Source organism: Coffea eugenioides, chromosome 6 (assembly GCF_003713205.1).
Source record: "Coffea eugenioides isolate CCC68of chromosome 6, Ceug_1.0, whole genome shotgun sequence".
In the NCBI taxonomy this organism is placed as follows: domain Eukaryota; kingdom Viridiplantae; phylum Streptophyta; class Magnoliopsida; order Gentianales; family Rubiaceae; genus Coffea; species Coffea eugenioides.
In genome coordinates, this window is record NC_040040.1 from 49918200 (window position 1) to 49931987 (window position 13788).

General features: G+C 37.3%; 2 protein-coding genes across 3 annotated transcripts; both read right to left on the minus strand.

Moving 5' to 3' along the window:
- Window positions 1–4397: 4397 nt before the first annotated feature.
- On the minus strand, window positions 4398–12937 carry LOC113773253. Of its 2 annotated transcripts, none has more exons than XM_027317859.1 (7): window positions 12856–12937; window positions 8791–8967; window positions 8141–8325; window positions 6378–6451; window positions 5548–5599; window positions 5197–5424; window positions 4398–5078 (listed from the first exon to the last, which is right to left on the minus strand). In XM_027317859.1, the coding sequence occupies exons 4-7, from the start codon at window positions 6442–6444 to the stop codon at window positions 5051–5053; spliced, it is 375 nt and encodes a 124-aa protein (XP_027173660.1). In that variant the 5' UTR covers window positions 6445–6451; window positions 8141–8325; window positions 8791–8967; window positions 12856–12937; the 3' UTR covers window positions 4398–5050. The 2 variants fall into 2 exon arrangements, with proteins under 2 accessions (XP_027173660.1, XP_027173659.1); XM_027317858.1 differs by having other exon boundaries at window positions 5548–5614; window positions 6378–6517.
- On the minus strand, window positions 9624–13158 carry LOC113774349 (putative disease resistance protein RGA3). The gene is made up of 3 exons (XM_027318895.1): window positions 10728–13158; window positions 10130–10418; window positions 9624–9696 (listed from the first exon to the last, which is right to left on the minus strand). The coding sequence occupies exons 1-3, from the start codon at window positions 13156–13158 to the stop codon at window positions 9624–9626; spliced, it is 2793 nt and encodes a 930-aa protein (XP_027174696.1).
- Window positions 13159–13788: the final 630 nt, after the last annotated feature.

Below are 13788 nucleotides of genomic sequence, written 5' to 3' on the forward strand. Positions count from 1 at the left end.
AAAAATTTAATGTACCCATATCCAGTTATTAATAGGCGAGTATGGGTAAAATTAGTTAAATGGTTTTATTTGACATCTCTATATGTAGGTATATTAAGTCAAATCATGAGGGCAAAAGGTAGTTTATCCTAATTATTATTTAGTTTGCTTAAAATCTTTGAGAATTTGGTCAAAGTCCAGAGACCACAAAGTGATCATTTCCATGCTACTTGTCTGGCTGGTTGGTTCAGTATGCAGGAATATGTGTACTGGATGTCCACCTCAATAATCAGACTTGGTCATACATCATGTAATTCGCCACGAATTGGATTCTTTTCTTTGCATTTTAACTTGTGAAAAAATTGTTCAAATATTATCCCACACTTTAGGAAGATTTCTAGCGCATCAATCAAACTGGAGAGAAGGAATATAAATATAATAACTCATATTTTAGACCGTGCTCTTCCGTTAGCCCCATATCCCATTTATAATTAGTTTTCACACTCAATGTCTCTTGATTATGTTTCATGAGCAAGATTTAAGTGATGAAAATTTGAGGAGTTTGTTTAACTAAAGTACAATATGCTTTTCCCAGGGAAGTTGCTTTGCCTTTTACGGAAAAAAAAAAATTTCCCCGGCTCAATGCTAGGATTCCTTTTTTTTTTGGATAAAAAAACCCCGTGGTAAATCTAATATATAGAAAAGTCTCCCATGATTTCAAAACGTACAACACGAGATTTAATATTTTGAACTAAATTGTAAAAGCGATGAAATCCGTTAAACTTAATGGAAATGGACAAAATGAAAAAAATATCTTGATATAATTAAGCAAAAGACAGCTTAACAAAATCATTTATTTTATTCTCTAGAGAGAGACAATTAAGAGCTAAGGAGTGGAATAGGTATATTAGTTAAAATTTAGATATAAAATTTTTTTAATTCCAATAAGTCATTTCCGTTAAACATAACGGATTCCGTCACCTTTATAATTTAGTTCAAAATATGGGGTGTCGTATTATATGTTTTGAAACCACAAGAGATTTTTCTATATATTAGCTTTACCACATAATTTTTTTGATTTTTACCCTTTTTTTCAAGTCGCTTGTTTGTGTTGTCATCTCCATTACTTAAAACATATATTATTCGTTTTGAAGGAACCAAAATCATGCACTTGGTTTTGTGAAAAAGAGACCTCCTCCTCAGTTTCCCATGTGCATTGGATGTTGACTCTTGGCTAGCTTGTTCAAACTTCCAAGTTTCTTAAACACAAGTATCTCCAGGAATAGAGAAATACCATATTGAGGGTCGACTTCTACTTTGTATGTTATCAGCAATCAGGTTTGGTTAGGCAGAGCCAAACAAGAAGGAAGATTTACAGCAACTAATAGGCATTGTTCTGAAGCCGCGGATTAAAATGCATGCACAGAGTCATGCCAGTAAAGAGAGCATATCTGAGAGCATTGGCAATCAAATATCAGAGGGTAAATTAGATACAATCCCCCTGTAATTTTGAATAATACCACATTCAAAATAGCCATGCAAAGCAATAAGACGTTCAATTCCATCTATATATGTGGCTATAAATGATGTCCTGAATCGAAAAAATGATGGGCAAACTCCAATTCACCCCGTGGTTTAGTATTTTTTTACATAACCCCCCTATGGTTTCAAAAGTTATACATAACCCCCTTATAGTTTGGATTAAAGTGTCAAAGTGACGGAAATGATCATTCGTAACGAAATCATATAAAATATCAAAAATACCCCTATGTAAAGTTGAAAATTATTTATTAACCAAGGGGGATTATGTATATATTTTGAAAACCATAAGAGGATTATATAGTAAAATATTAAATCATAAGGGGGTTATATGGTAAAACATAAAAATCATAAGGGGTTAGTGTGTCATGTATTTATAAGGGTAATTTTGACATTTTCAAAAGTTCCGTTACGAATGACTATTTCGATTACTTTGATACTTTAATTCAAACCATGAGGTGGTTATGTATAACTTTTGAGTACTAAATCACAGGGAGGTAAAATATAATTGGGTAAAGTACATAAAACCCCCTTGTGGTTAAGGAAATTGACACGAAACCTCCTCATTGTTTAGAAACTCCCACTTAACCTCCCTGTGTTTTGGACTTGTTTGGATTTTACCTGCTAACCGGCTGATGAGCCGGTAATAATATGAAATATCAAAAATACCCTCATATATAATATGTGAAAAGTTACAGATGCAATGAGTCAATTCTTTAAGTCCGGGAAAGCCTTTGAGGAATGTCAGCTTGGATCCATCAACTGTGATTGACTTTCTCTGTCCCTTGGGGGCTGGAAGAATGTTTTCACTTGAGAATGAATTTCACAGATTGAAAGTCTTTCGCTAATGAATTTCCCTCTCCAAGACCAAGATAATCTTCATGTGGAGCTTGTAGGAGTTTCAGGCCAAGAGTGTGAGGACCAATCCGATGCTGGTTCTGACAATATTCGTAAAATTCAACCTTCTTTTGGATTGATTTCTGTACCAGTTCTCAGTGAAGGAAAGTCATGGTCCTGCAAGCTGGAAATTAGATGGAATCGCCCCAAACCTGTTATGCTGTATGTGTCATTGGGTTACAATCCTTGTAGCAGTGAAACTAGCTCACAAAAAGTTCATGTGCACACAAACTTGGAGATTGAAGGGAAGACTGCTCTGATAATCAACCATAGGTATATGTTGCCTTTTAGGCAGGACCCTCTTTTGCCATCTATGATTAAAGCAACTGGGGATTTTGATCTGACACCAATACTGCCTTTGAAGATTGGAACAGTGTGTTTGAGATGGAGGAGACATTCTGGCGACAAAGAACAACCTGGTCCTTGCACTACAGAAGTTTTGACAAAACAGAGGCTTCCGGATGTATATGTGGAGCAACCCCCAATAATTGTGAGTTTAGAGTGTCCTGCACATGCCATTCTTGGAGACCCTTTTACATTTCCCATTAGAATTCATAATCGAACCGAACTGCTCCAGGAGATTAAATACTCACTTACAGATTCACAAAGTTTTGTGTTGTCTGGGTCTCATAATGACACAATTTTTGTTCTTCCCAAATCCAAGCATATACTGAGTTTCAAGCTTGTTCCTCTGGCCTCGGGTACACAACAGCTACCTCGAGTTTCTGTAACCTCCGTCAGATATAGTGCTGGCTTTCAGCCCTCAATTGCTTCATCTTTTGTTTTTGTTTTCCCATCTAAGCCTCAGTTTAGGCTGAGTGATACAACAGATACAAGATTAGGGTCTGTTGCAGTTTGATAGATTCATGTACTCCTAGTTTGAAAGTCCTCAATGGATTAGGTTGAAATGGGTCTGGAGGTGGTTATTCAATCTGTTCAATATAATCAGCCTTGCTCAGAGCATTCGAGAGATACGAGAAAATTTTGCCCGCTTCTGGGTCTTCGTTTTGCATCTCTGTCGAAATTTTTCATTTGCAGATCTACAACTATGGTGGGTGCAAGCTTGGAAGAGACATGGAGGACAAAATTGGAATGAAATGAGTTTCTGCTAGACACAAGTTACCATTAAGTCGCGTAAATATCACTCGCTAGCTCCCCAGCCGGTTAGCAGGTAAAATCCAAACAAGTCCAAAGCACAGGGGGGTTAAGTGGGAGTTTCTAAACAATGAGGAGGTTTCGTGTCAATTCCCTTAACCACAGGGGGGTTTTATGTACTTTACCCAATATAATTTGACCGAAAATGATGGAGGAAACTGGACTGCGACGTGGACTGATAAGAGAATCAGATATCTGAGAGCATTGGCAGAACAATATGATCAGCGTGGAACAAAATTTGCATTATAAACTAATTCAGAGCCAGCTACAACGTCACAGAAGAACAGGCAATAGACATGAAACTTCCAATACAAGCCCTTACACACAAACTCCCAATTACTAGGCTAATTTGCAACAAATTCCTGGGAAGTGTTTTGAATGATTTTTTTATATTATTATTTTTCGAATTGTCATTTCCTCTACTTATTTAATTATATATTTGTAAATTCACATGAAAAAAGTCGATATCCAAATCATTCTACAGGAGGAAAATAGCTCCTCCCCTCCCCCCCCCCCCCCTCCCTTTTGTGTAGAAATAAGTTCATCTGAAATTTTTGTGCAAAAAACAGATTCCCTTCCTTCTTTCTGAGAAGTTAGTTTTTATTATTTTTGGGTAACTAGTTAAAATATTACTGCTACTTTCTGTACTGATACAGATATAAGAAGATCCACTTGTATTGGCCGTCAAAGTCTTAAGAGACATAGAAAAGTAGAAATGCATTCCCTGTAACATATCCTGAGCTAGCAATGAATAGGATTTGAAGCCAAGATGTGTAGAAATTATTTATTTTTACTACTACTACTATTTTCTGTACTGATACAGATGTGTAAGATCCATGTCACATTATTGCTTCATTGAACAATATTGACGTACAAGGAGACAAGTTCACATAGAAGTAATTTTACATACAGATGCTGTGCAAAATGTCAGTTTGATGAACTAAGGTTGACCTTATATGTTCCTATATAATCCTGTTCAATTGATTTCCATAATTTGATCTCTCCAACGTTCCCATCCACCAAGTGGGATCCTTTCTTGAATAGAAATTGGTGCCTTGGCAAGTGGGATTCTTTGCGCTCTGAGTCCTGTCTGAGATTTACAGATACAAAGAGCACAACTTGTAGTCGACTGCAGAATAGTGAGAAAAAATGTGTTGCCTGTTATAGAGCTAAGATACAACTTCAAGAACGATGCAAGCACCTATCAGGGTTCAGCTAATCCACATCTTTCTGCTACTTTGAACTACAAGCAGTATGGAAGATATGGCAAATTGAGTTCCAAAAGAAGTAAAATAGCACCTCATTAACATGTCTACAAATTGCTGAATTGGTTGGACAGTTTAACAGCACCAGACAGACAGGGGAGATCTCAGGCTTTGGCCATCCGAGGCAGAGAGCAAAAGGTAATTCCATCCCGGATGTTTTCATCTGATCTGACTGAAACAGGATTACAAATGATAGTAAGAGCAAGCTATCAAGGTTAATGTTGATCTCTGAGTGCAAAATCACTGCAAAACACAAAAACTCAAACTTAAGAGACTCGAGACAGCATGTAGTCAAGAACAAAGCCAGCGCGTAGTTGCATGACATTTTTGTTGTATTTGAAACGCTAAAATAAGAGCTTACCATGAAGACAGGAGCAACCAACAAGTATAGAAGGCAAAATGAGCTTTATAGCCTTCATCATAGCGAATGAAATAATTGCAGCAAGTAGCAGCAGCCAACCAGTATGCTTGGCAGTCTCGGCTAACCATAGCAAGATGCTTCAAAACTTGCAGCTTAGACTTGATTGTGCTAGAAGATACTATAACAAGTCTGTGCAGCTTCACTGCATAAACAGTACATCTTCCATGGCTGCTCCCAAAAACATTTCCATTATGAGAAGATTTCTCAAGTTTTGGTTCTAATATGTTCAGAATCAAAGTAGTTAAAAGTCAAATTTGAGTAGTAAAAGAAGAGCAATATATCTGAACTTACCGGACTCTTAGAATCAAAAACCAATTTGATGACCAACAGCTCTGGGAAACTCCTGAAATGTTTACGACTAAAAAATCACAACCAAGGAAAAGTGAGACAGAAACCCATCATTTACAAGACTTATTGAACAAATCACTAATCAAATGGTGCAAGAAGCTTGATAAATGCGCCTTCAAGAGGCGATTAAACTTTGGAGCAACTATTTATCCCTCCAGAATCATAAGCTAGGGAGCTGATCACTTTAGCAATCACATCTTACATCCACAAAAGCAGATATATAAAATCAACAAACTAAACTTCTAGTGCGTATTTCATATTGATGGGTAACTTGTAGGAAATGCAAAACAAAAATTAATGAATACCAGCTATAAAAATCTAATCTATGTTCATCTCGGGGAGAGACACAAAAATCTGCCTGCTAAGTGCAGGAGGAAGGAGTGCAGTAGAGAATTGCTGGTTTAAAGTCTTATAGAAAAGGTTTCTAGAATTGCTGCACGTGGTATCGAAGCTAAAATGTCCAATGCATTTTCAACAGTTGAAACTTCAGAGAGGGCAATCTTTCAATCCTGGTGGAATCACAAGTTTAAAGAGAGTGCACCGATGTTAGCAATCATGACGCATAAAGGAGAGTGACTGACATGCATGATAAACAAAACTAAATTCTTAAATTCCACCCACATTAGTGCATTTGTTTCAGTGCTGGTTCATCCAAAACATGATTCAGTTAACCCAAGAAAATCTCGCTCATTTTGGTCACTGAAACAAATATGCAACAAAAGCTTTGACGGTAAAGGTTATGAAATATTTAGCTTATTCATGATAATATTTACCTATAACTCTCAATCGTGATAAAGAGGAAGAAAGGGCCGACTCTGCGTCCAACTTGGCACTTGGCATACCTACTCTGTTGTTGTTCCAATAATTAGTTGATATACTTTCAAGGCAAGAAAGACTTTCAAAAGCAAAGTCACTGCAAAACAAAAAACTCAGACTCAGGACTTCACATAGCAAATCATGAGGCAAACAGGAAATTGCATGACATTTTTGTTTAGTCAACTATTCAGAAAGCTAAATCAGTATCCGTTTGTTTTTGTTGTTCTTTTCTAACCTAAATCAGTAAGAAGATATCAATCTTTCTGGTCAGTCTACAAGTACCAGAAGTATCATAGAAACTATATTAGTTTTTGTTCAAAACACTGACAAAAGAAAAGTTCTATGACAATAGCGATAGTGAGTGTCACCCACAAGTATTAAAGGCAGAGAGCCCACAACTGCCGTGAAGTCAGACTCTTTGAGACTGCAACATGCAACAGGTTGAGCTAATTACAACTATTTTACTCTTAAAATCTCATATTATTGCATTTGAACTCAAACTTCAGAAGAGGATAGTCTACCAAGTCTTTGCCGCTTGAAAAACGTCTTAACATGACAATTTTTTTTAAGGTTTTAGTTAATGCATTGGTTATTAAACTGCTTAAAACCCAACAATAAGTAATGGAAGAAGATTGTTGGTATTATAAATTATCAGACTACCAATCTCACAACCAAGGGCAGTGAGAGTAACTTGATTGACCATTGGATTTAGGTCAAGAGATCATAGATGAAGAAAGTAGAATCCCATCATTTAAGAGACATAATAAGAACACCAATAATCAGATAATTTGGAGCAAGATGATAAATACATTTCCAAGAGATGGAAGTTCAAAGCAAGCATTTCCATCCCGGTAGAATCTTAAGTTTAAAGAGAATTAGCTCCTTTCAGCAATCATGATATACAACTGGAAGTAGCAGACATATGAGATGAGCAAAAGTAAACTGCTATTTTTTATTTCAAACAAAGATTTTGTACTGTAGACGTAAATACAAAAAGTTTTCAGCTTTGACATCATGTTTAACTGTCTACATCAAATAATCTCCTCTTGAACATCTGTATTCCATAATTGAATTTAATATACGGTTGGTTAGCGATATTGTTTTCTTCCCAGAACAATGCTTGTTGAGTTTTTCTGAATCAGACTGAAAAGGCCAAGAAAAGTTCAACAAAGCAGACAACTGACCTTACTGTTAGATTACTAGACAACATCTTGGAAGCAGACGTTTTAAACCTTCAGATATTTTGCAACAAAATCATCTTATTGTACAATTTCTATCACCTGATATTGGATAGATATAAAGAATTTAGTAATGATTTTACTGGAGTATATTGTCCTGAAGAAACAAAAAACTAGAAATTGACCCCTAAAATCTTTGTCCATCATTGCCTATCTATAAGTTTCTGTGTTCCATCAAACTTTGATTTAACAATCTATTTCATGAATGTAAACGCATTTTCATTCTTTTTTAGCAAATTGATAACCAAATGAACTTTTAGAGTACTTAGTTGGATGAGGAGCTTTTAGATTGAAAATCTCAGGAAGGCACGTTTGCCTGCATTACAATAAAGATAGAAGAGCAAATTCCATGTCATTTTTGACTAGGAATCTTACAGAAAGAAAGTTTTTTTTTTTGTTACCTTTGTTCTAAAACTAATGAGCAGGAAATAAGACTTGATACTAAGTACATCTACTAATCCATTTAAAACAAATTCGCTAACCTTACAGTACTTCTTGAAAATTTGCAAGCTCCTCATTGTCAATCTGTTTCTTTAATACAAGCTCTATCGCCAACCATACCCCCCATGATCATTAGCAGAAATTCATGGTAATGATGGCTTTTGATCTTGAAAGACATTACATAAGCTGGGGAAAGAAATTCTGGTGGGCAGTTTGTAGAGGCCAGCTGACACAGATAGAGCATTTTATCAGGTTTTACACACTAGGAAGAAAGAAAAGTGTGCCTGTAGTGTGCCATCCTAATAATTTCTGTCCAATTGAAACAGGATTTGATTCAACAAAGTTTTCAAAAGTTACAAGCTGTGTAATTCAACCAATAAGTAAGTGCAATTGTAGATTCTAGTTCACATTTGAGCCTGAAATCATTGCAGAACAGAAAACTCGAGTTGAGACAATTTGTAGTGCGGGCAAAGCATTTCACATTGAGGCATTGAGAAACAATAAAGCTATGGGCCACTGAGGCACAATAGAGATCCACATTTAATTGCTACCAAAACACCAGTTAGTTCTAACCTCTAACTCTGAGCAGTATGCTGGAGATGACAATTTGAGTTCTAAAACATGTAAATCAGCACCTCATTATCATGACTACACATCACTGAATCATTTCGATAGTTTAAAAGAACCATACCCCAATAGATATCTCAGACTTTGACCATCTGAGGCACAGAGGAAAAGAGAAGTCCATCCTAGATGTTGCTATTCAGCCGAAGCAGGATCTTGTTCAGCAACGAATTGTAGGACTTTCAAAAAGTAAAGACAGTAGGTAAGAGCCATCGATGAGGTTCCCTGTTTGTGCCCAAAATCACTGCAAAGTACAAAAACTCAAACTGAAGGCAGCGAATAGCATAGAATAAAACTAATGGAAATTTTCAGATAATTGTAGCTTTTCTGTCGTTGTAACTGAAGCCCCAAAAGGAGAAACTTGCCTTAAAAAAAGAAGCAACCAACAATCATAAAAGCAGAGTGAGCTTAAAAGCCTTTATCAGTAGCAATGCTTGTCGCAACAAGCAGGTGGATTCATTAACAGTAGCAAGTCGCAACAAGCAGACTTGACCAACTACCGGAATGCTTCAAAACTTTGCGCTTAGAGTTAAATGTTGGAAGATACTCCACCAAGTTTTGTGCAACTTCATTGCTCAAACAGTACACACCTTCCTTGGCTACCTCAAAAATATGAAAGTTCATTTATGAGTCTGATAAAGTAATTACTAGCAAATAGTTCAGATAAATATGCAAGTTCATTATCAAGAGGTAAAAGTTCAGTCCCCTTAGAATTACAATTTTAAACTGAGTGAGATGACTTTAGCAATAATAACTTAAAATCCACAGAAGCAGAGCATGCAAAATAAACAAAAATAGACTATTTGTAGGCTATGCAGGCCAAAAGTTGATAGGCTATGCTAGTTGTTCTAAACGTTGATAGGCTATTTGTAGGAAATGCAGGCCAAAAGTTATTGCGGTCTAGCCATATAGACGGCGCAGAAGAAGCTTCAAAATTCTAACCTCTGTCCGTGAAGCTATTCTTCTATCAATCCTACAAAAACAAAGCATAGAACAGAATATAAACAGAGGTACAGTAAAACATCAAAGCACGAAACAGAACAGGTGCTTGGGGTCATTCTAATTGATAGTTACAAGAGTATTACTATTATGTTGTAAGGAGTAAATGAAGAGCACCAATATTTTGGACCTAATAAGAAATGCTAATGCCGCAGCTTTGAAAGATAATAAATAGGACGATATTATGGGAGAAGAGAAAATTGTGAAAATAACCACGAAAGGGAGACTTTTTAGGTTTTCTCACGAGAAGGTTAATCAGAGGGGGAGGTGAAGAGAAGGGGAGATTGATTGTAAAGAAAATTAAGAAAGAGGTTATTGAAGGCAATCTTACATGATTGAATTTGATCTGAAGATGAAAGTTGGTTAATCAAGGTATGTATAGGTCTTGAATGTGAGAAACTTTGGACCACTGGGAGTCGGGGCCGCTGCTCTCAGGAATGCATCTTTCTTTTAACAGAGGAGAACCAATGACCCACAGACGTTTTAGTTTGGTGAGGCTTCTCATGGCATCCTTAGAAGGTAGATGTCGGAGCTCTTTTAAACCCCATAAACGCAGTACTTCAAGAGCTGCAAAGTTTCCAAACCAATCTGGCAGATCTTTTATGCCTCCAAAGTCATGTAGCGATAGTGACGTGAGAGCGGTCAAGTATTGGATCTGAGGTGGCAGAGACTCCATGTGTGGCAACCCAAATAATCCTAAATGACGGAGTGCAGATGATGAAGAGGAGGAGGAGGATATCAATCCAGACCAATCAAACGCATTGTAAATTGAAGAATTTTCATGATCATCATCATCATCTGAGAAGGGACCAATTGTAAGCCCCCTTAAGCTGGTTAGGAAACCAAATCCTTTGGGTGTCATGCTTGTTTTTTGTTTGGGACACTTCGATAATTCCAGCCTCATGAGAGAATGCATTTGTTGCAAATCAAGCGGAAAGGAGATAAGATTGTCGCAATCTGTCACTAAAAGCTTTTGGAGAGAGGTACAAGAGTGTAGCATGTCACCTGGCAGATTTGTCAACCCATCGCAACTAAAAATCTCCAGCTCTTTAAGAGACGTAAAGTTTTGCAGGGGAGGGAGTTCTCTGCATCTGTTGCATCGACTAAATTCCAAACGCGCTAACTTGGGGAGTGTTGTTGTTGTTGGCAATTTCATTAACCATCCAGGAAATTGATCACCCATAAAATACCAAATTACCAACTCCTCCAAATTTGGGTGGGGTCGAAGGCCATCTAACACATCTTCATCGTTGTAGTTGTCGCCTTCTCGATGACAAGCCCACCCAAGTTCCAGCCTAAATAGATTTGCCTTTTCATACAATTTTGCTTCCTCAGCTCCTTCTTTACCTTTTACTAGTTCCAGATTGTTTATCTCCAATTTGCCTTTGAGGTTTTTCAAACTTCCAAGCTCTCCAATTTGTCGACCCTTCTCTCGACTCACGTTAAATAACTCAAGTGTTTGAAGGCAAGTCAGTTGTCCCATCTGCAGCGGCATTTGAAATTCTTCATCACCATTATAATAATGGAGATGTCTCAAGCTAATGAAATCACGCATCCCCTTCGGAAGAACTTTAAGAACGCCACTGTTTAGCCTCAGTGTCTGCAAATTATAAAGTTTGCAAACAGATTCCGGCAAAGTTTCACTTCTAGAATCCTTAAAGTTAATGTACCTCAAGTGTATCAGTTTGCCAATTGAGATTGGCAGATTCTGATTTTTTACACCAGACAAATTCAGAACGTACAAACTTTTCAACTCCATTAGCATATCACTAGATAAGCTACCCTGACTTAGAAACAATGTATGAAGCAAATTTGATCGACTCTCAAAAAGATTTATTGTGCCTTCTCCAAATGAGTCTATTACAAGACAACGAACCTGATTACTATTGTCTCCTGAACCAGTCTCTGAATTAATGAACTTAGTAGACTTTGACATTATTGATTTTGAGACGTCGTGCACCATATCATGCATTTTATAACACCTTCTTCTCCCATATTTTCTTATTTCTTCCAGCAAAGAACTCTGCAATAAAATTTCCAAGTAATATTCTCCAATTTCCTCCATTGTTTTGTTTACCAACGTTTTTTTCTTGAGATCTACTTGAAGGAAACCTTCTGCCATCCAAAGTTCGATCAGCATATCCCCTTCCATCTCAGTATCTTTGGGAAAAATAGAACAATATGCAAAACATTTCTTGATGGCTGGTGATGGTAGACTATCAAAACTCAACTGAAGTATTTGCATGGCTTCATTCAAATTCAAAAGTCTATCCTCCAAAATTGATCGCCATTTGTCTTTCCTCAAGCGCAACAAACCACCAAGCACACTTGCGACCAGTGGTAGTCCATGACATATTTGTATAGCTCTGTCTTTAATTGCATCCAATTCATTAGGTACTTCTTCCCCTTCAACCACTTTTCCTTTTATGATAGACCAACAATGATCACCAGGTAGTCTTCCTAAGGGATAGCCTTTATCTGCTACTAGATGCAAACGAGTAGTGATTAGACACCAGCTTCCTTTGGGTGGATTGATTGGATTTAGTCCCTTCAAGGTGGTGAAGAAGTCATCCCACAATGCCTGATTATCATCCCACACATCATCAAGGACAAGGAGATATCTTATATTCCCTAGTTCCTTCCCAACTTCTTGCACGATGTTTTGCCTATCACCCACTTCATCCTTTTTGTCCTTCAATTGGCCTAAAATGAGTTTGAAAAGCTCCACTCTTGGAACTTTTTCCGATACGCAAACCCAAATCTTTTTCTGAAAGTGCCCATCAATTTGGTGATTGTTGTATATCGATTTAGCCAAAGTTGTTTTGCCTAGACCTCCCATACCAAATATGGGAAGAACAGAAACAACCTTCTCAGATGGTCTCAGCAACATCTCTAGTATATGTGATTCATCATCGGTTCTTCCAATCATTGGAACGACAACAGAGTCGGTCTGCCGATTTCTTGTATCTCCAGCAGCAGGGAGGGCAGCAGGCACCACTGACTTACTGTCCAGTCCAAACTCACGGGCTTGTTGATTTATCTCCTTCAACTTCAGTTTGATGTCCCTGACCTTAGAAGCCATTCTCCAGCGAAAAGCAAGATTAATGTTAGAGAAGGAGAAGAAGCAGCATACCTTGAGCTTGTGTCGGTTTCGGGACTCCACCTGGTGACGAAGAGATTCATAGTGGAGCTCATCCAACACATTCTGAGCATCATAAGCCACCTCGTCGAGACACTTCAACCATCGTTGCACTCCGCTGCTTTGGTTTTGCCTTTCCTCAGCATCAGCCAAGACATCTTTGATAAAACCGAGAGATAGTGTCATGCTGGCCACATCCTTCTTGAACCCAACTAGCAAACCAACCCTATCAGAGGCAAGAGACAGTGTCCTTTCCAAGGTGACCTGAATTGTGGAGCTGATAAGAGCGTCAGCCATTTTTTTTCTTTTTAATAAACAACTTGGATTCAGTCTTGAGATCAAGATGGTTTTTTTAAAATGGGAGGTTTTAGCAGCCAGAAATTGGTAATGTTACAAGTGGTTAAAGAGAGGAGAGCATTGATATTTGGTCGCTTGAAAGTGCAGAGTTATTCTTGACTTGGATGCCTTCGTTCGCAATGCAAATATATATTCCTTGCTTGGCATCTTCACTTTAAATTTCTTGGATGCTTTGAAATGGAAATTCCTGGCATGGGATTTTCACTTTTTAACTTTCGTGCTGGGGCCTTCATCTTTATTCCATTGAGGGCTGACAATTACATTTGCTGTTTGCTTAACATATACTTCATTCATTCGTTAATCCTTGAAAGATGAACTAATTAGAACATAATTTGGTCTTAATTACCGATCCTTGGGAACATATTTCATTCCACGCTAGCTATGTTGGATTTTGCTTCTTAGCTAGAGACGTGTATTTAGTAAATAGTCGCCTTTGTGTCTCAATAAATTTAATGTTTGGAAAAAATATATATAGTCAATACAAAAATCTATTAGGCTTCTAATTATTTTGTTAATTCAGATTCTGATATTGTTGATGTTGAGCATTAAGCCTTTTTAACTTTGCATTAA